The sequence below is a fragment of the Carettochelys insculpta genome, chromosome 1, assembly GCF_033958435.1.
Source record: "Carettochelys insculpta isolate YL-2023 chromosome 1, ASM3395843v1, whole genome shotgun sequence".
NCBI classification, from domain to species: domain Eukaryota; kingdom Metazoa; phylum Chordata; order Testudines; family Carettochelyidae; genus Carettochelys; species Carettochelys insculpta.
Genome location: NC_134137.1, coordinates 373,486,505 through 373,506,341, shown reverse-complemented (window position 1 = coordinate 373,506,341; position 19,837 = coordinate 373,486,505). Strand labels below are relative to the sequence as shown.

Below are 19,837 nucleotides of genomic sequence, written 5' to 3'. Positions count from 1 at the left end.
ATCAATTCCTTGCTATTTTTATAGTCAGGAAATGTGGGTGGTATTTCAATTAATGCAGTAGTCATTGTCAGCTGACAGAGGAAGGCAGAGCAGGACTCAATGCCTAGACAAGAGCCACAGCCAGAGGGTTACGGAGTTGCTAAGGAGTTGGCCAGAGGGAACCTGAAATCAGATGAACTGTCCTACGTAGGAACGTGAGAGTTAAAAGTGATTGTGCCTAGGTACCTGGTGGAGCAAAAGCAAGAGTTCTATCCTAGTATGCATCACTCTAAAATTAATGCCCACCTGCCACCTAGTTAACCCATTCCAGACGCTCCTATATTCCAAGCAGCCATCTACTTGTAGCTGCTGGTTTCTCTGTTTGGAGAATGTTCCGGTGCTCAAAAGACCTCAAAGCAGGGTCAGCTGCCATGGCTACTCCCACGGCAATTCGCCCAAACAGTCGGTGCACGTTATTTTAAATTCTGAAAAATTTTGCATATTTTATCTGGCAAAATACCAGAATAGAATCACAGCAGTTTCAATTACTTTGGTAATTTATTTCAAAAGACCTTTCATCAAGTATGCCTGTAACAATACAGGCAACAAAAACATTCAGGAAATGTTTTATGGCAAATAGCTTCCTTACTCGGCATATTAATACAGATCTCTGCGTAGTAATTCATTTGCTCTACAATAAAGAACCACATATTCCACCCCTTTCAGAAGCAGTGCAAAGGTTTGAGAGCATCATGGGTGAGGGGGGAACTCAGGGAGAGGAAATAATTGCTGGGAAGCTGCCAGGCTGTGATATTGGAGGGCTGTTAGCAATAGATGGGAAAAGTACGGGCCAGGTTTGTGGGAGGCCGGGGTTGGATTGTTAGCTTCCCCCAGCAGATCTTTCCTGACCCCAGCCTCGCCTAGCCCAGTGGTGCCCACCCCTATCAGTACCACAGTGCACGCCATGGAGGCAGACAACTCCACGGCACGCCCGCTTCTTTCAGCCGAATCAGTTGCTCAGAAATGTCGCATGTACTTACGTTTACTGTGGTTACAGTCTTACTAGGCAGGTCTGCCACCCAGAAGTGCACACAACAAGCGACACGAGGAGCAAATGCAGTCAAGTTTCAGATCCATCCCAGAACACGCTCTCTTCGACAGCTCGAAGAAGAGGCAGGCGAGTGAACGTGCGCCATGCTGGGGGTGTTGAGTAATCGAGCCACTGCTGAAAATTTCGGTGGTTACTCAGTGGTTTACAGGGGGAGGCAGCTCCGGAGAATAGGAGATCTTCTGCAAAGTGCTACGGTGAGGGGAAATGGGCAAAATTTTACAGCACACTTGGACAGTTCGCATGGCACACCAGTGTGCCACGGCACACCAGTTAAAACCCACTTGCCTATTCAGTCAGGCACATCTGCCTCTGTCCACATGTCTTTTCCCCCCCTCAGCCACCCCCTTTTCCCCATGTAGCCCTGCACCCACTCCCCCATCCCCATGTGTCTCTGTGCACCAATTAGCAATCCCCCTTTCCCCAAGTGGCACTGCACCTCCCCTCCCATTCAGCCCCTGTCCCAGTCTGTCCTCTCCCTTATGAACCGTAGCCTGCAACTCCCCAGCAGCTCCGTCTATCCCACTCTGCGTTTCTTCTGACCTGGCCCAACAGGTGCTGTGAAGAAGGCACTGCAGGCTCCTTTCCTTCGCTGCTTAACTGGGGCTGGCCTGGCCAGGAGCAGCTGGTCTCTTCTATGGCCATGTCACTCTCTAATGGCAAAAGGCAGAACTGCAGCAGCTTTCTGGCAGAAGCTCTTTTCTGCAGAAAAACAATTAAAATATCCCTAGGACATGTATTATGCCTGTGTGCAATGGCTCTGGGTGCTCTGCTTGAAGCGTGTCCCAGGAGTATGTGGTGCATGCTTCAGGCAGAGCATCCAGCAGCACCTGCTTAAAGTAAGTAACAGGTCTGGATAAGCAGCCAAGCAAAATACCACCCCTGTAGAGCTTGAGCTGTGCATGGAGCCAGGGAGGGAACAAAAGTAGGTTCAGATCTTGACAACTTGCTCCTCTGGGCCCATGGGAGTTTGGTTTAAATTGTCTGCCATATTTCAGTGCTGCTAGACACGACGCTGGGCTCTAACCACAGTCCCAGTCCACGCAGCCTTGAGAGTTGGAAGAGCCGAGTTCCAGATTCACTCTCTGGACTTGAGGTCACCTCTGGGTAAAAACAAGCAGTTAAAAGTAGCTGGAGCCAACCCAGCTCCGGCATCTCTAGCACAAAAGGGGAAGTCTGGGTGGAGCAGGAGAGAGAAGCACAGGAGAATACGACCGGGCCAGCAATACTCAAGCGGTGGCTCTAGAGTGACAGATGGCTTTTCAAGACTCAAGCTGGGCCACTGTGGTGGGATTCACTGGTCTGATTGGAGCTCTTCCATTCTCTGCAGCTGGACAGAGAGGGAAGGACAGGGAAGAAGGTGGACCTGTTGCCGATCTCACTTACGCTGGCGTGACTCCACTGGCTTCACTGGAGTTATGCTGGCTTTACACCAGTGAGGCTGAGATCAGACCCTTTTGAGTTTGCTGCTGTGCCTAAGTTGCCCCTTTGAGCCTAGACATCCTGGGGATTTGGGAGCACTTAATGTAATCCCAGAGGACGGAGGAGCCAAAGGTATTCAGACTGGGACCACTTATTAGCATTCCCTTACACGCTGGAAATATGACAAAGGGCTGCCGCTGACCTTTCGTTTCTCTCCACGCTGCCAAATTTATGATAACACTTGTTTGAACTTCATTAACATGGTTTAATTGCATTCGTCACAGTCAATAAATCGTTTCCCTGCAGCAGCTAGCGGCGGGAAGTCAGGAACGCAGGGAACCCAAAGGGGGAGTAGGACAGAAGGCCAAAAGCCACCGTACCTTTCCATCCCACGCCCAGCCATCATGTTAAGATACAGGACAGCTCAAAGTCAGCCAGCTCACCTCCGGAGAGCTTTGCTGTCCCTCCGGCCATGGCTGTGCAGTCACTTCTCTAACTAAATGATGAAGTTTATAAGCTTTAGTTTGTCCACACTCTTACCCATTCCAAATTCTCCCGATAACAAAATGAGTCTCAACACTGGGGTCTGAGTCTGAGGCCAGGAGACAGTTTTTCTGCAGTGTTTGACGTGAATAGAACAAGGGGGTTCTGAATTACGATGCCCTCAGATCGTGGCATTCAGTGTAGCTTGAAAACAAGTGGCTAATTTCTTTTGGCCCTCTGATAGCCAGAAAGGAGAGCTGGCTAGGGCCCAGGGCAGCCAAAACTGATTCATTGAGTAAACTCCGGTTATAAAAGCTATTGAGAGTTTACATAGTAACATCAGGGTGGCTCTCCAGCTCCAAGAAGTTTAGATGGGAGATCAAAGGACTGCTAGAAATGTCAGCTTCCACTTTAAGCAACAGTGAGGTTCTACCTCTTTCCTACTCATTGCTCAGGCAGAGGAGGACTTGTCAATAAAAATAATAACCAGCCCTTAACCCCAGCAGATTTCAAAGGTCAGTGTCATTATCCCCACTGTTAGAGATGGGAAAACGGAGATGTGGAGTGAGAAAGTGACTTGCCAAAGACCAGCAGGCAGGCCAGTGGCAGAGCAGGGCCAAGAATCTACTTCACCTAAGTTTCAGTCCACTGGCTAAGTTCCCATTAAGCCCCACACAGGGCCTCAGGGCATCAGCACGGAGAGATATCTTATCCCAAGCGCTGAAGCTGACAGGGATGGCAGGGCAGAGTCCCTCCCCCCCAGCCCCAGCACCATGACACCCAGGTAAGCCTGAGCTCCAATCCCCAGACCTACCGTGAGCCCCACACCCACAGGTTCAAGCACCCTCCTGAACCCCAGAGCCCTTGTATCCCTGGCCCCACCTGAAAGCCCAAACATCCAGCCCAGAGCCTGTACCCCTCCTGCTCACCAGCCTACATTCAGGAGCCCGTACTTCAATCCCCGGCCAGGTGCCTGTACCTCTGCCTGCATCCCAGCCCAGAGTCCCTCCCCAAATGTGAAAGCCCCTCCCCAGACATGGGGCTGCCTTGTTCAACCCTCTGCCTGATCCCTGAGCTCCCTCCCTCACTCACAACCCCTTGCCCCCACCCCTGCCACGTGAATTTTGTTATGTGCATCAATCTGAAGGCGACGCGTCACCCATCACCACCCCGTCGGCTCACATAAGACAAAGCATTCTGCTCAGGACAGGGAAATGAGAAGGAGCACTGCCCACTAGGCTGCGCTGCTCCCACCCAAGGCTGGCGTTATTCTGATGAGCTGAGACCACGTTAAGGATGTGACGCTTACCAGTTTGAAATCTCCAGTCTGTTCATCACAGGTCCCAGCATGAGATGGGAGAGCGGGGCCACTTCTGATTTAATCTCAGTTCTTCTGCCCAGCGGCAGGCTGGAGAGGAGGACTCCCTGGGCTGCCTGACCCTTCTTCCTCCTTTTCTCAGGCCTCCTCGGATGCTCACTGGCTCTGGACTGTCAGATGCCTGCCAGAGGTGTAAGCTGGGGAGGATTGGAGACACAAGCATGAGCAGCCAGCTGATGGGGGGCAAGGGAAGCGAGGCAGCCTATATTTACAAGCGTACAGTACTGGCCCTCAAAGGGTCTTTAAGGAAAAGATGCTACAGGCTGAACCTCTCTAATCTGGCACCCTCAGGAACTGACCGGTACCAAACCAGAGAATTTTCTGAACCACCAGAGGTCAATATTGTCTAGCACATTACCAACACTTCCACTGCTTACTGGGCTCTTAGTGCTCATTTAGGGGTACATTGGAGCTAAATAACATTGAGAGCCAGGACTGGTGGCTGGAAACAAACTTTCTGGAGCCACGGGAAACTTGGCCACACCCACGATAAGTGGACATTCGGCTAACCACAATCATGCTGGACTACAGATGTTGCCAGACAGGAGAGTTCCGGATTAGAGAGGTTCAACATGTAGTTCCTTTCTCCTGCTGTGAGGAGGTCGATGCATTCACTGTAGGATGCACTGTCCTGACAGCTATGCTGGTGACAGCCTTGCTAGCCTTCAGCGCCTCATGCCCACCTATTCCCCATCATTCCCTCCGAGAGGGTAAGAAGCAGGGAAAAGCCACACGAAGCCAAGGCACAGGAGGCTGCCTGTGAAGGTAGAGCACCGATTTCAAGCCGTTAATAGCTGATCTGGCGAGTTGGAGAATGGGTGAATTGAGCTTAATGTGGAATCAGGACCATCCGTTCAGCTCTCAGGCTAAATAGTTCATATCCCACTTAGATGCTGAGATTCCTGCCTTGAACCTAGGCTGTCCGTGCAATCAGACCTGTTTGGTGTAAGAGAGGCTTGTGGGGGTACCCGGCTGAGAGATCTAATGCATAAGCATTAAGGAGCTGTGATCAAAACACCCCCTTAGTCCATCTGCACACCATTCAACAGATGAAACAACGCCAGGGCCTTGAATTGTTCCAACTTGCTGTTAGCTTATGACCAAGCTTTCCTTCAGACCTCTGTCCGTCAGCTACCGAGCTCCTTGTTCCACGCTTCTCCCTCGTCAGCGTGCAGGACTCGGATCGCTATTGCGTAACCCCTAGCGATGTTATTTCCATAATTGCGTTTGCCGTCAGCAGCCCAGGGATTCGTTACAGGCTGTTCAGATGCTAAAACGATTATTAATGAGCATGTTCCCGAACTAGCAATGGTGACAACGAAAATATCCTGAGCCAGGCAATTAGCTAAGCCCAGGGCTCTCTGGAAGAGGATCGGTGCTAAGGGCTGCACCAGGGCCAGTCTCTTCTCCCCCCAATGAGTTAATGAGTCACTGGGTGCAGACGGTGACAGCCAGGCAGGGCGCTGCCATAATTCTGCAGTCCTCATGAAACAGGTTCCAGAACACACTGCCATTCCAGGGGTTCTGATGCCTACTGCACAGCTCACTGCCCTGCTTTCCTTTACAGCAATAATGAATGGAAAACCGCTTTCTCCTAAGGAACTGGAGAGTGTGCGGAAGAGAGGGGAGCCATTTCTTTCCCTTTGCTAAGAGCGTGCGTGCCCCAGATGCACACCCGCAGGAGTGATACACTCCATCCAGACCAGAGCAGGTGTGCGCAGTTGTACAACCACCCCTGCATTTGTCCAAGCTGTACCAGTACTAGCTACAGTGGAGGGGGGACACTTTCCGGGCTGTACCACCTGGTCAGCTTTTCTCCCTGTTTTCCCTGGCCCTTGCTTGAACTCAGAGGGCAGCAGCTGGCTGAGTAAGGCCCAGTGAAAGACGGGGCCATTTCACCTTCCAGGATTCCCTACACCAGTGTTTCTCAACCTCTTTGTATGAAGTACCCCTTTTAAAAATATATAAATACCCCCCAGACTTCTCTCACGTACCCCTAAGGGTACACGTACCACCAGTTGTGAAACATGGCCCTAAGGTAATCCGAGGTCTTGAAACAAATGCTGTTCAGCCTGTCCATATCACTGTACCCTTGTCAGGAGTCAGATTTGTTTTGCATCCAACAAGTTACGCCTCACTTAAAAACTATGGACTTACAAAATCATGCAAAGATATCACAGGCGACAACTACTGAAAACTTGCTGACTTCCGACCATCTTCTTAGCAAATAAATTAATCGGAATAGAACGACTGTACTTACATTTCAGTGTAAGGCATAGGAAGCCATAGAAACAAGTCATGGTCTGAATGAACTTTTAGAGTGTACTGACTTTCGTAGTGTTTTTTACAGCCTGTTGTAAAACGAGGCAAATATCTAGCTGAGTTGATGTACCCCCAGAAGACCTTGGTGTACCCCCAACGGTACATGTACCCTGACTGAGAAACTTTGCTCTACAACATGTACTTCTGAGGGGCTTGGATATCAGGTTGATGGGTGCACGGGAAACATGTGTCTAAGATCTTACCTGGCTGTGGTAGGACTGCGACGGGAGACAGGGAAACTGGTTAGCTCTGCAGCGTTGGTTGGGGACATGGTCTAAATGCTGTTCCAGGAAATGGTTTCTCAGTTGAGAGACGAGGTAGGACCTAGCTGCTGGGGTACCATGGTGGTGAGCATGGGTAGATAACCAGACGCAGTCGTGGCTGGGCTGAGGAGGGTCTAAGCCAGAAGCTAGGAGAAGGTCTGTGGACCCACCATAGTTAGAGTGCTGAGGGTGGAAGGCCTGGCCTGAAGGTAGCTATGGGAGGTGGGGCTGGAGAACAGCAGGTGGTGGCAACAAGGCAGGCAGCCGGGAGCACTTGGATTGGTCTTTGTTCAACTGGATTCACACCCCGTGCCTAGTTTAATACACTGAGAACTGCATTTTCAGGTGCCTATAAAGAGCAGGGTAGGGCAGGGCAGGGTTCTGGACCCTCCAGCCCTGTCACACCTTCCTGTTTGTTCTGCACAGCGCTGCGACGGGGGGTGTTCACTGAGACAGCTGACCTGAAGAATGACCCATGGGTCATGCAGGTTGGAGGCGGTAAAGATCTGCTGGACTATCACAGGCAGGTTTTGCCCTGAGGAAATCCATGTGCTCCTGCTGAGATGTGTCTGCTCATCAGGGCCCAGGCTGTCAATGGTGGGAGGCTGCGGCAGGGCAGAACTTCCTTCGGTGGTGCTTCCCGGGCGGGGTGCAACCTTCCACCCCGAAATGGCTGGCACAGGTCTGAGCTGCGAGGTCTGTTCTGAGTAGAGGCCTGGCTTTGTTTGGCCTGGGGATGTTTTACTGTCTCCAGAGATCCCTGGGTTGATCTGCAGACAAAAGGTCAGTATGTGGTGACACAACATCAGGGCTGGATGCCGACCAGTGCAGCAGGAGCATTTCTGATTTGGATCAGTGAAGGGCAGGGCTCACCTCGAGTATGGAGTTAGGAGAGCCCCTCCGTCACCCACTTCTCCCCAGTCCCTCCTCCATCTCATTAAACACAACCAGCCAGGCCCACTCCTCAGCACAGCTGAATACTGGGTCACAATTAGCAGCTCCCGGAGCACAATCCCTGCTTCCTGGAGGGCTCGCCTGGTTTCACAACACAATCCTGACGCAAGGCTGCTGAGCCCAGGGGAAGAGAAAGCAGCTTGTGAAGGATAAGCCGTGTCTCCCCCTTCCGCCAGGCCCTGCTCGGATAACAGCTGGCAGAGTCCCAAGCTCTGTCAGCTGTGGCCACAGCTTAGTGCGGGAAATATGGAACCAATCAGAGCAGAATTCAATCAAATGGCCGGGTAAATTTTAGGCTCCGGAAATGCGGGCTGTGCAACTCCAGAGACGGGTTTTCTCTTGTGCCCCGACCAGTGACGCTGGCTTTAGCAGCGCTCCATTTAAGCCATGCCTTGTTGGTAATGACAGTTGCGCCTGACATGTCGAAATCCACGAAGAGGCGTATCCATTGACAACAGCTGGGACGTGCACCGCCGCGGCCCTGCCGTCTTGGCCCCTCTCACTGCTCATCCAGGAATGGGGAGGCCATCCCCAGGCAGGAGCTGTTCAGCCATGAGATGACTTCCCCCTCAGCTGGGGTGTCTCTGCTCTGCCATTCCCTGTACCACATGCCTGCTGAGATCCCCTGTCACCCCCTGTAGCAGCCCTAGGGTCATGGCCCTGCTCACTCATTCACTGTCTGGGAGCACAGGGGTGTCATGGAGTGTGCGGGGTCACCGGGCCCTGCACCCCTTCCCCAGTCAGATGTGACTCTCATTCAGCGGGGAGAACAGAAGGTTTATTAGTTGACAAGGACACAGTGTAGAACAGACTTGTCAACATGGAAACCAGAAGCTGCTGGTACAATCCATTTTGGAGAGAGGGGGCCAAAAGGAGGTCTCCAAGCCCCCCAGCCAGACCAGACTGCCCCACTCAGCAGCCCCATTCCAATCCAAACCAGCCAGGCCCCTCCTCCCTTCTTTGTCCTGTTTCCAGAGGAAGAACAGTGTTACTTGGTTGCCAAGGTTACAAAGAGCAGGGAGGGCCATTGTCTATCTGAGAAGTCACCAGGCCAAAACTTCCACCACCACTATGCATTGATGCTGTACCTAAGGAAACTGAGGCACTCACCTCAGCTTGCTATGAGACAGTAGGAAACACATGCAGCCTAACCAGGGGGAATAAAATCCTCAGACGCTCCATGTGATCACATCAGGTCCTCACCGGGGCAGAAGCCATTCAGCAGCGCTGTGGCCTTCTCCTTGGCCAAGAGCTCACTTTCCTGGCCAGGAGCCTCAGCTTTGCTCGGCCAGACCCAGGGGCTTCCCCTCGCCCCAGCATGTGGGTGTCGCAGCCTCGGGGGCCAGGTTGTCAGCCTTACTCTAGACCCTCTGAATTTCCCACGACTGTGAAAGTTAAAGTAGTTAAGAACAGGGAGGAAAAGCATAGAGGTAAAAATCAATGCCAACCACCCCAGTAATGAGAGCCCACCCAGTTGTGCCAAGCCGAGCCCTGTCTGAGCATTGCAGGCGGCAGCACTGCACAGAGATGCGGGAGAAGTGGGCAGGAAGTGGTATCTCTGATTATTTCCAGAGAATGCCTGGTGCTAAATGGGGTGTTTGGGAAATGCCCATACAACCCCCCTGGGAGCGGAACTCATTCCATAATGCGTCATGGTCACCCTCCTTACCTGCGTGGGTTGCTGGCAGCTGGAGAGAAGGAGGAAGGTCCAAAACAGATCAGAGATGCCATCTCCCCTATTCTGGGTCTTCCCTCTCCTTTGTCCCCACCTACAGGGGTGACCGATCTGGAATAAGAGGAGACTCGAGCTGCAGAGCTCACAATCCCAGCAGGCTCCCACAGCTACCTCCCTCTAAATTGAACTGTCATGCCATCAAAGGCACTACTTACCTGAGCTTGGTATCTGGAGTGCCACTCAAGTGCCACCTCTGTTGGGCTGTCATCCAACTATACAAAGTACCTGGGTTATGAAATGGAAAAGAGAGCAGTGAGGGGGAAGGCAGCAACACAGGAAGGGATGTGATGCAAGTATTGGAGCTGATACCTGTCCTTGCAGCACTAAATCATTGCAAGCTTCTGAACACTTTATGGGCGCTGCAAAGAGCAGGCTGCTTCCTAGACAGTACAGGAGGAAGGCAACTGGCTGAGAATGAGTCCCACGGTGAAATTGGCAGCCTGGCATTCTCCCTGCAGGAAATTCCTCTCCACTAGTTACCCGCTGAAAAACTAGGACATCATTACGAGCACAGCTGGGGGATCAGGGGCGGAAGATTGCTTTGATCAGAGCTGGCCACAAAACTGTTTTCACGTCCCTCAAATATTCTTGAGGGTTTGACATTTTTTTCCCATCTTGAATCAGAAATAAAAATTCAAAGTCTCGAAAATGTTCACATACTGAAAAACCAGAAAAAAAGATGCATTGACGTCAGTCGAAACATTTCATTTTGAGCATTTCAAAATGTTTGTTCTGATTTCAAACTTTTACAGCTCTTTTGCTGTCTGATGAGCTTAAATTTCTAAACAAAAAGGTTTGAATCCAAAACCAGGATTTTTTTTATTCCGAATGTGTCGAAATGACACATTTTGACCGTTTTGGGAAATATTTCTTTTCATGTTGGATCATACCTTGAAATTGACCCTGATGCTTTGGAGGATAGTAGTATAATACAAAATGATCTGGACAAGCTGGAGAAATAGTCTGAAGTGAACTGTATTAAATTCAGTACGGATAAATGAAAAGTACTTCATTTACATAGGCGCAATTGGGTTGCCCACATATGAAATGGGAAAAGAAGTACTGCGGAAGGATATCTGAGGGTCACAGTGGACTTCATGGGCGGGTACACTGTGAGTCAACAGAGTAATGCAGTTGCAAAAAAAAGTACCCATCATTCTGGTATGTATTAGCAGGAATGTTGTAAGCAAGATGTAAGAAGTAATTCTTTGACTCTATTCTGTGCTGTTAAGGCCTTGGCAGAAGTGTTGTGTCAAAGTTCTGGGTGTCACATTTCAGGAAAAATGTGGACAAATTGGACAAAGTCCAGAGAAGAGCAACAAAAATGAATAAAGGTCTATAACACATGACTCATAAGGCAAGATTGAAAATAAAGGGTTAGTTTAGTCTGGAAAACAGAAGAGTGGGTCCTATTGGGAACCAAGGAGTGGGCGGGCTGCTGCCCACAACTAAAAGGCCCCTCTCAAAATGAGAGGGGACCCATTAAAAGAAATGGCCCCAAATGAATTCGGGGAACAACTAAAAAGAAAAACAGGGATGGGAGTGGAGGTCAAAGGTTCAAAACAAGGGAACCAGAGGGGGACACTGAGCAGAGAACCCCGGACAGCGCCCACTACTCCCCTAAGGCTTCGAGGGAGCCAGTGGACTCCGCCCAGAGGAACTCTGCCTGGATTCGTGAGCAGAGGGCAGAGCGGAAATGGACCCCACAGTCGCAGGTCTCCCCCTCAGCCAGCCTCCTCTCTCTGGTATTATAGATGGCTACTTTAGCCATCGCCAGGAGGAGGCTGACGAGGAGGTCCCGCGACTCAGTGGGGCCACAGATGGGGTGTGCCAGGATTAAGAGGTGTGGGGAGAAGTGCAGGTGGAACCTCAGCAGGAGGTTCTGGAGGAGCCAGAAGAGTGGCTGCAACCTGGCGCACTCAACATAGATGTGCGCCAGGGTCTCCCTCGCACCACAGAAGGAGCAAATGTCCGGGAGGGAGGTGAACCGCGCCAGGTACACGCCCGTGCTCACCGTCCCGTGGAGGATCCTCCAACCGATGTCCCTGGCGGGCCGCAGGACCGAGGTGGAATAAAGGCCCACCGGGGCTCCCCACCCTCCAATGGCGCAAGAAGGTCCCACCACTTGTGACCGGGCCAGGACGTGTGGGTGGAGAAATGGAGCGTGTGAAGCACAAGTGTGTACAGATGACGTCTTAGCGCAGTTCGGAATGGGACCAGCTGCAAGGTGTGCACCCAGCTGGGATGGTGAAGGGGAGAGGGGTGGGGGTCTCGCGGGGCCAGGGGCCCACAGAGAGATCCAGAGGGCCAGGAGTTAGAGGGGGGCGGGACCCAGCCAAGGTAAACATGAGCAGCGGGCAGCAATGCAGCCTGCACCTCCTTGAGCACGTGCCAGGGAGTACGTAGGATGGAGAGCCCCATGTGCCAGGTGAGCGCCAGGGCCTCCATCCAGTCTTCCCGGTCATAGTCCAGGAGGTCTCCAACCCTGGTGATTCCACCCAGGACCAACCTCCGGCTCACTGCGAGGGACTCTGCTGCCTGCACACGAAGATAAGGGTTGTGTAGCAGGGGATCCACGAGGAGCTCTTCCCCCGTGGCGGCAGCCCCTAAAGACCTGGAGGCCCAGAGCAGCCACCAGGCGCAGAGGAGGTCCTGGCAGAAGGCCAGCAGCTCTGAGAGGTCTCGCGGATGGCCTCTCAAAGGTAAATAAAGGAGCTGCCGGTCGTATCAGAGCCCTCAGAAGTGACGGAGGAAAGCACGCTTTAGCAAGCTCCATGCTGGACCCTCTGCACAATTGCTATTAAGGAGTCCCTGCAGGGCCCAGAGGCAGAAGACATAGACCTGAGTACGTAGGCATGTCAGGCCCTGTCCCCCCTCCTCCAAGGGGAGATGGAGAACCCCTGCAGTGACCCAGTGCAGTCCTGGCCAGAAGAACTCCAGAAGACTGGGTGGGGACAGGATGACCATTTTCAAGCACATAAAATGTTGTTACAAGGAAAAAGGAGGAGAATTATTGTTCTTAACCTCTGATGATAGGACAAGAAGCAAGGGAGATTGAGGTTGCACATTATGAAAAACTTTCTGTCAGGGTGCTGAAGCATTTGAATAAATTGCCTTGGGTGGTTGTGGAATCCCCATCATTGGAGAGCAGGTTAGACAAACACCTGTCAAGGATCAAGTATTAGAGAGGTAACCGCGTTAGTCTGTACCTTCGAGAACAACAAGAAGTCCCATGGCACCATATAGGGTTGTCAGGAATGATCTAAATGGCACTTGGCCCTGCCATGCGTGCAGGGGATGGATTAGATGACCTCTCTAGGTCCCCTCCATTTCTGTGAACGACAGATTGTTGGTGGGGATGAGACTGTATCTTCAAAAACAACAAAAGGCCTGTGGCACCTTATAGACTAACAGATATTTTGGAGCATAAGCTTACATGGGCAAAGACCTGCTTTGTCAGGTCTTGGTGGGGGTGATTTTTCAGCTGGTTCTGCACTCACCTTATGGTCACTCTATCCAGGTTATATTTCTCTAGTTTGTTTACGAGAAGACCATTCAAGACAGTATCAAAAGCCTTACTAAGGTCAAGATAAACCAAGATGGTGACCGACTGGCTAAGTAGCAGTGTAGCAGAAAAGGACCTGGGGATTACGGTGGATGAGAAGCTGGGTGTGAGTCAGCAGTGTGCCCTTGTAGACAAGAAGGCTAATGGCATATTGGGGTGCATTAGGAGAAGCATTTCCAGCCGATCTAGAGAAGTTATTATTCCCCTCTACTTGGCACTGGTGAGGCCACATTTGGAGGCCACATCTGGAGTATTGTATCCAGTTCTGGGCCCCCCAATATACAAAGGATGTGGATGCACTGGAGCGGGTTCAGCGGAGGGCAACGAAAATGATTAAGGGGCTGGAGCACAAGACCTACGAGGAGAAGGTGAGAGATTTGGGCTTATTTAGTTTGCAGAAGAGAAGACTGACGGGCAATTTGCCAGCAGCCTTCAACTTCCTGAAAGGGAGCTCTAAAGAGGATGGAAGGAGACTGTTCTCAGTAGTGACAGATGGCAGAACAAAGACCAACGGTCTGAAATTACAGAAGGAGAGGTGTAGGTTGGATATTAGGAAAAACTGGTTCACCAGGAGGGTGGTGAAGCACTGGAATGCATTACGGAGAGAGGTGGTGGAATCTCCATCCCTAGATGTTTTTAAGTCCTGGCTTGACAAAGCCCTGGCTGGGATGATTTAGTTGGGGTTGATCCTGCTTTAGGCAGGGGACTGGACTAGGTGACCTCCTGAGGTCCCTTGCAGCCCTAGAATTCTATGTTTCTGTGAAACCACACCTACCACTCATCCCCAGCTGTTAGGTTATTTTGACATGATTTGTTCTTTGCAAATCCAGGGTGACTGTTCCTCATCACCTTATTATCTTCTACGTATCTGCAAGCTGACTGCTTAATATTTTGCTCTGTTGTTTAACTGGATACTGAAGTCAAGCTGACTCGGCGATGTCAAATGCAGGGAGAGAGAGCCTGGGCTGAATGTGTGGTTTGTACTTGCTGGGCAACATGGCCTCTCGGCTGCTCTCAAAGAGCCACCTTGGCCTTGCACATGGGCAGCAGAAGTTTGATGCATCATGCTGTTCTGTTTCTCCTGGTAGTGGTTCAGAAGAGCTGGCTCCTGAGGACTGTGGGATGCTCTCCCCAGACCCAGCTGACTCTTCCCCTTTGCAGGCTCTGGGGCCAGTTATTAGAGTGACAAGGGCGGTTGCAGGCAGACGACCTGAAGGTTCTGGACTGGCTCTTAGTCCGGTTCCTGGGAGACAGGTGCATCTGTTACACCCTGATTGGCATTGACTTGGTTCTCTTGTTGGTAGTGTTGGGAAAGAGACCAAAGGCCTCGGACATTGTGCTGCCCTCTCCCCATCCTGGTCTAGACCCATGGCATCCAACCAGTTCTGAAGCAGTAGCCACAATAGTGGCTACTGCCACGGCAAGCTAGCCACATTATTCTGAAAATATATTTATTGTTCAAGCCAATTAGCCACACTCAACTGAGGCAAATAGCCACATGTGTCTCGTGTACTGGGCACCACGGATCTGGAAGCTGTAGGCAACACACAGAGCCAGGCATCAGGACACCTGGCTTCTTGTTCTTGCTCTTGTGCACTCAGAGTTGTGGCTCAGAGCCACCCAGTGCTGCGAGCAGCGAGTGAGTGCAGGCATACACAGCCAGTGGTCAGTCTCCATAGCCACCTGCAGGAGCTGGTGGCGTGTGCAATATTCATGACTTTCCTGCTGCAGCTCATGGCCAGCCTCCACCCCACAAGCATCAGGGCCCCGTTTCAGGGGCATCTCGACCGCTGCATACCCTGCACTGACAGGAGTGCTTCCCTTCCTGGAGGGATTATTACACTGCCCATCTTCTGTGCCTCGGGAAGCGGCCTGGGGCCCAGCAAGTGGCCCGGTGCTGTGCACAGGACACCTGTCAGCTATTTTGGCTCCTTGTTCTTTCTGCCTCCTCGTTAGAAACATGTGGCTCCTGTTGGCGACAGGAGTTTTTTGTGCACAAAATGTCAAATTGCAGAAATTAAAAATGTAAATGATGGTGTCTAATTAACCAGTTGACAGCAGAGCACAGCTGCGAGTGACAGTGACTGATTGCCTTCCGCAAACCTTGTCCTCCAAGACCTGCTGTCCCCGGGGGAGGAAGGACATCGAAAATAGCAACGTCCTTAAAGAGACACAGCCTGGTGCACAGAGCCCTGTGCAGCCGCAGCAAGAGCCCTGCGAGCTCCAGATCCCAGTGGAGAAAACTCAGCCTTATGGAGGTGGATGGAAGCTTTGCCAGGGGGCTGGGATTTCATCCCAAGAGCAGGTTGGGTTTAAAGGAGACCTTAGTGTTGTGATGGGCCAGGAAGTATGTTTACAAGACAGGTGGTGGTGGAACCTAGAAGGAGATGCTGGTGCGGGAGTATTGGGTTTGGGTGAGTGGGTTGCATGGGTGTAGCAGGAGGGACATGCTGGCAGGGGGATGTCACTGATGTGTGGGGAGTCACCCGGCCCTGCACCCCCCCTCTGCAATCAGATGTGACTCTCAGCCAGCAGGGAGAACAGAAGGTTCATTAGACAACAGGAATACAGCATAGAACTGACTTGTCAGCACAGGAGCCAGAAGCTGTCAGTACCATCCATCCTGGGGAAAGGGGGTCCTAACTGGGGCCAGGACCCCCTCTCTGCACCTCAAGCCAGCCCAGACTAACCCACATACCAACACCCTCCTCCTAGCCCCCCAGCCAGGCCCCTCTCCTGGGCGAAAGGTGTCACCTGGCCACACCCTTCCCTTGCTCAGGTTGCCAAGGCCATGGCCATTGTGTACATAAAGGAGGCTGACACGCCCGATGCTCCCATCACCACTAGGTATGAGTGCAGTGCCCCAGGCAACTGAGGCACACACGCGTGGTTACCCCAGGACAGTAGAAATCACGTGCAACGTAACAAGAAGGGTAAAGCTCCCACCAGCCAAGTAAAAGCCCAACTTCGCCACGGGGGAAGTATTGGGTTTTTGGTGGGGCGGGGTGCCTGGGTGCAGTGGCGCAGGGATGGGGACACCCTGGGAGGCTTGGAGTCAATGCCGTAGGTGTGCAGTGTGTTGTGATTACTGTGTGTACCGTGGGTTGTTGGTGTGGATATGGGGTGTGAGGAGCTGCAAGCAGAGGTGCACACGGGTGTGCAGGCTGCGGGGGCAGCTGTGGGATGCACACACACTGTTGGCAATATGAGTGCGGTACAGGGATATTGACAAAACAAGGGACGTTCCTTATTGAAGTGGAAAATTGCCTGTCCTCTCCCAAATCAGGATGGGGCTTCTTTTGTCCCATATTCCTACCATAGTTGTCACCTGGCTGGTTTCCGCCTTGCTGGTTGCCGGTGAGAACACACAGACACTTTTTCACTGGCATCAATGGAGGGAACCTTGGTCCCAGTGAAAGAAAAGCCCAGCCCATAAGCTGGGCGCCCGCAGGTGCGACGTGGCAGTGATGCTGAATACATCTGTCTCGTGTGGCTGGGAGCCAAGCCGTTGTGGTACCCAGGCTTGTTCCGGGTGCTGAGCCTGGACCCTCAACCTGCTGGAACGGGGTGGTCCCGGTGTTGGGATCAGGCCAGTACAGAAGTGGAACAGAGCTTCAGAGGTTAGCGCCAGAGCTGACCTCGCCCAAATTCAGGGACTGTTTGGAGCCTGGGGTTTGGGGTCTTCTGCTGTCCACATCTCTCTGCACCAGCACTGCCATTGCTCACCTTCCTTGGCCAATGCAGTGCAAGCCCTCATGCAGAGCAGTGCCGAACAGCCTGCAGTGAGAGCCGGATGCTGCCTTCTTTAGACAGGGCCAGTGGAAGCAGCTGCAGGCAAACCTGGTGGTGGTTGGCAGTGTCTGTTCTCGGTGCTCTTTCCAAACAACCCTGCGTGATCCAGCTCACAAGGGGGAAGCAGCGAATCTCCAGAACTGTTAATAATGGGCTGCAGCCCCAGATGATGTCCTCTTACCCTCGTCAAAGTCCTGAGGCTGATGAGGGTGTTCTGGGGGGTCCTGCCAGGAAGGTCAAGGTGGGTGGGATGGCTCAGTGGTTTGCTCATTGGCCTGTTAAACCCAGGAGAGTGAGCTCAATCCTGGAGGGGGCTCTTTAGGGATCCGGGGCAAACAGATTTAAAAAAAAAAAAGGGGATGATGCTTGGTCCTGCCAAGAGGGCAGGGGACTGGATTCAATGGCCTCCCAAGGTCCCCTCCAGCTCTATGAGATGTGTGTCTCCATATATCATTAAGAAAACAAACCCTGTGTGGAGGCTGGTTGAGCATGTGCAGATCTCTGCCTATGAAGTTCTCCCTCATGGGTGAACAGTGATGTCTGTTCTCTTATGGGTACAAGGGGAGATAGACCTTGGACTCCGAGGGGAGCTCTACCAGCTGTGGGAAGGTGGCTAGAGCAGAGACCAGGAGGTTGGGTTCTTTTCCAAGCTCCATCTTTGACTCATTAGGGGCACTTAGATAAGTTCTTCTCATGCCTGTGTCTCAGATTGCCCAGCCACAGCACAAGGAGGCTGCTAATGCCCAAGGGCTGGCATATAGCACTCACCGTCCCTAGGCAAAAGGTGCAAACGCCCCCTTGCTGTTTCCATGCACCCTGCCCATTATAACCAGCAGTCCAGCCCGGCCCCTCGCCTGCTCTCCAAGCAAGCTTTTGATTCCCTCCGCTTCCCCGTGCAGGTATTACTCCGACATCGGCAAAATGCCGGCCATCAGCGACCAGGACATGAACGCCTACCTGGCGGAGCAGTCTCGCATGCACATGAACGAGTTTAACACCATGAGCGCGCTCTCTGAGATCTACTCCTACGTGGGCAAATACAGCGAGGAGGTGAGTGAGAGGGGTGTGGGCGTTCTGCCTGCTGGCCAGCCAACAAACCCCCTCAGCCACCAGGGCCCGTCCCGCTTACTTGGAATGGGGAGCTCGTGCGGGTGAGGACAGCGAGCAGCAGTCAGGTGCAGGCAGAGCAGGAATGGAGCTGTGCAGGGTTCCCATGTCCTGCCATCCTCCCTTGTTATTTCACGATCTGCCTGGCCTTGCTATGGAGCAACACTAGGGGTGAGCTGGGCCCTTGGGGGTCTACTTCCCCATGTTTGCTCCCTGTTCCATAGCCCATGGAGCACCCTGAGCCCTGCCTAGTCTCAGCCTCGCATGCAACCCAATGTCCACTGGCACTGGGACCATACTGGAGGCCCTGGGTGCAGAGATGAAAGGACGCTGATTGCAGCACGGCTAGAGGCAGGCAGCCCACTGAGTGCAGCACCGCGTGGGGAGAAGGGTCGTTTTGGCTGGGGAGGGCCCTTCGCTGCAGCTGGCCATGTCTCATGAGCCTCAGTAGACAAGCAAGAGCTTCTGCCATCTAATTAAGAAGGGCCAACATAACGCTGCTGCGGGCGGCCCATGTCTGCCAGCACTAAGGCGAGGGATTAGCAGGGAAAACCCATTCTCACAAGCCGCTCGAGAGACAGAAGCCATTTCTTGCCCAGCTCCAGACAGAGACGGGCAGGGGGGAGGGCTGGCGCTTCTCCCAGTGGTGCGGAGTGGCCGTGGTGTTTGACAGGGCTAAAGGCACTGGCGATAGCAGACGAGCCTTCTGCAAAGTGCCTCCCCCACACCCAGAGCAGCACAACGCTGCCACTGGAAAACAGCTCCCCCGCACCCGATCCCCTAACTCAGCCCCTGCTGGCCACACCTGCAGCTCGCGTCCCCTGCTCGTTGGTGGTCAGGTTTCCTCACAGCTCTGCCGTCGTGGCTGCATCTTCCCCAGGCACAGTGTCAGGGCTAAGCCATCAAGCAGCTCTGACCATGCACCGAACTCAGCAGCGTTCCCTGTGAACCAGGCCGAGGGCTACCTCTGCCGCATCCCTTGTGGCTTCAGCCCTGAGCCCCCAGCACCTCTCTCTCCTGACCTTCAGTAACACCAGCTCTGGCCCCGCCCACTCTAGCAGTGCTTCTTAGCCCCAGCCTGCAACTCCCCTCCTGGCCCAGGCCAGGGCTCTCGCCTGGCTCTGCCCATCACCTCCAGTCAGCCTCACCTTCCAATGGCTTCCCTGGAGCAGAGAGAGGCCAGGTAGGCGTGTGCCTCGGAGTACTGGGAAGCTAAATGGCTCAGCACTTATATGCGGGAGCTGCAGCCCAACCTTTCAGCCCTTCCCCACAGGAGTAACTGCTGGTGAATGAGTGCAGGGTCGAGCCTCTAACCAGTGTCAGAACCTGAGTGTCCTGATGCGCAGAGCTAGGGGGATAACCCTTTGCAGGGCCCAGATGGTGTTAGTACCCAGAAAGCGCCTGTGTCAGAAATCTGGCAGTGTTCTCAAAGGCCCAGTCGTGCCAAAAATCCAGCACACAGCAGTGTGCTGTCCCAGGCCCAGTGGTTTGCCTGAGTGCCTCTTGCCTCATATGGTGAATGCAACATGGCTAAGATTCAGCCTTGTGCAGCAGCACGGTGTGTGAAGCCCTGAACTAGCTGACTCTTCCCTTTCATTGGCTTGGAGTGAAAACGGAATGAGCGTATTGAGCCAAAGGCCATAGGATTAAGAGATACCAGCCTCAGGGTGAAGAGCAGGAGAGGTTACAAGCCACTGGAAGTAGAAGTATGCATCTGGGACTAAACCCT

The 19,837-nt window shown here is 52.7% G+C and overlaps 1 protein-coding gene across 2 annotated transcripts in view; it reads left to right on the top strand.

The window, feature by feature from the left end:
* Window positions 1-19,837, top strand: part of PLXNA4 (plexin A4) — a 685,503-nt gene that overhangs the window by 654,332 nt on the left and 11,334 nt on the right. For both annotated transcript variants that reach the window (XM_074975729.1, XM_074975721.1), the window contains one exon: window positions 17,901-18,051. In XM_074975729.1, the coding sequence (XP_074831830.1) occupies window positions 17,901-18,051 (151 nt within the window). The remainder of the gene's footprint in view (window positions 1-17,900; window positions 18,052-19,837) is intronic.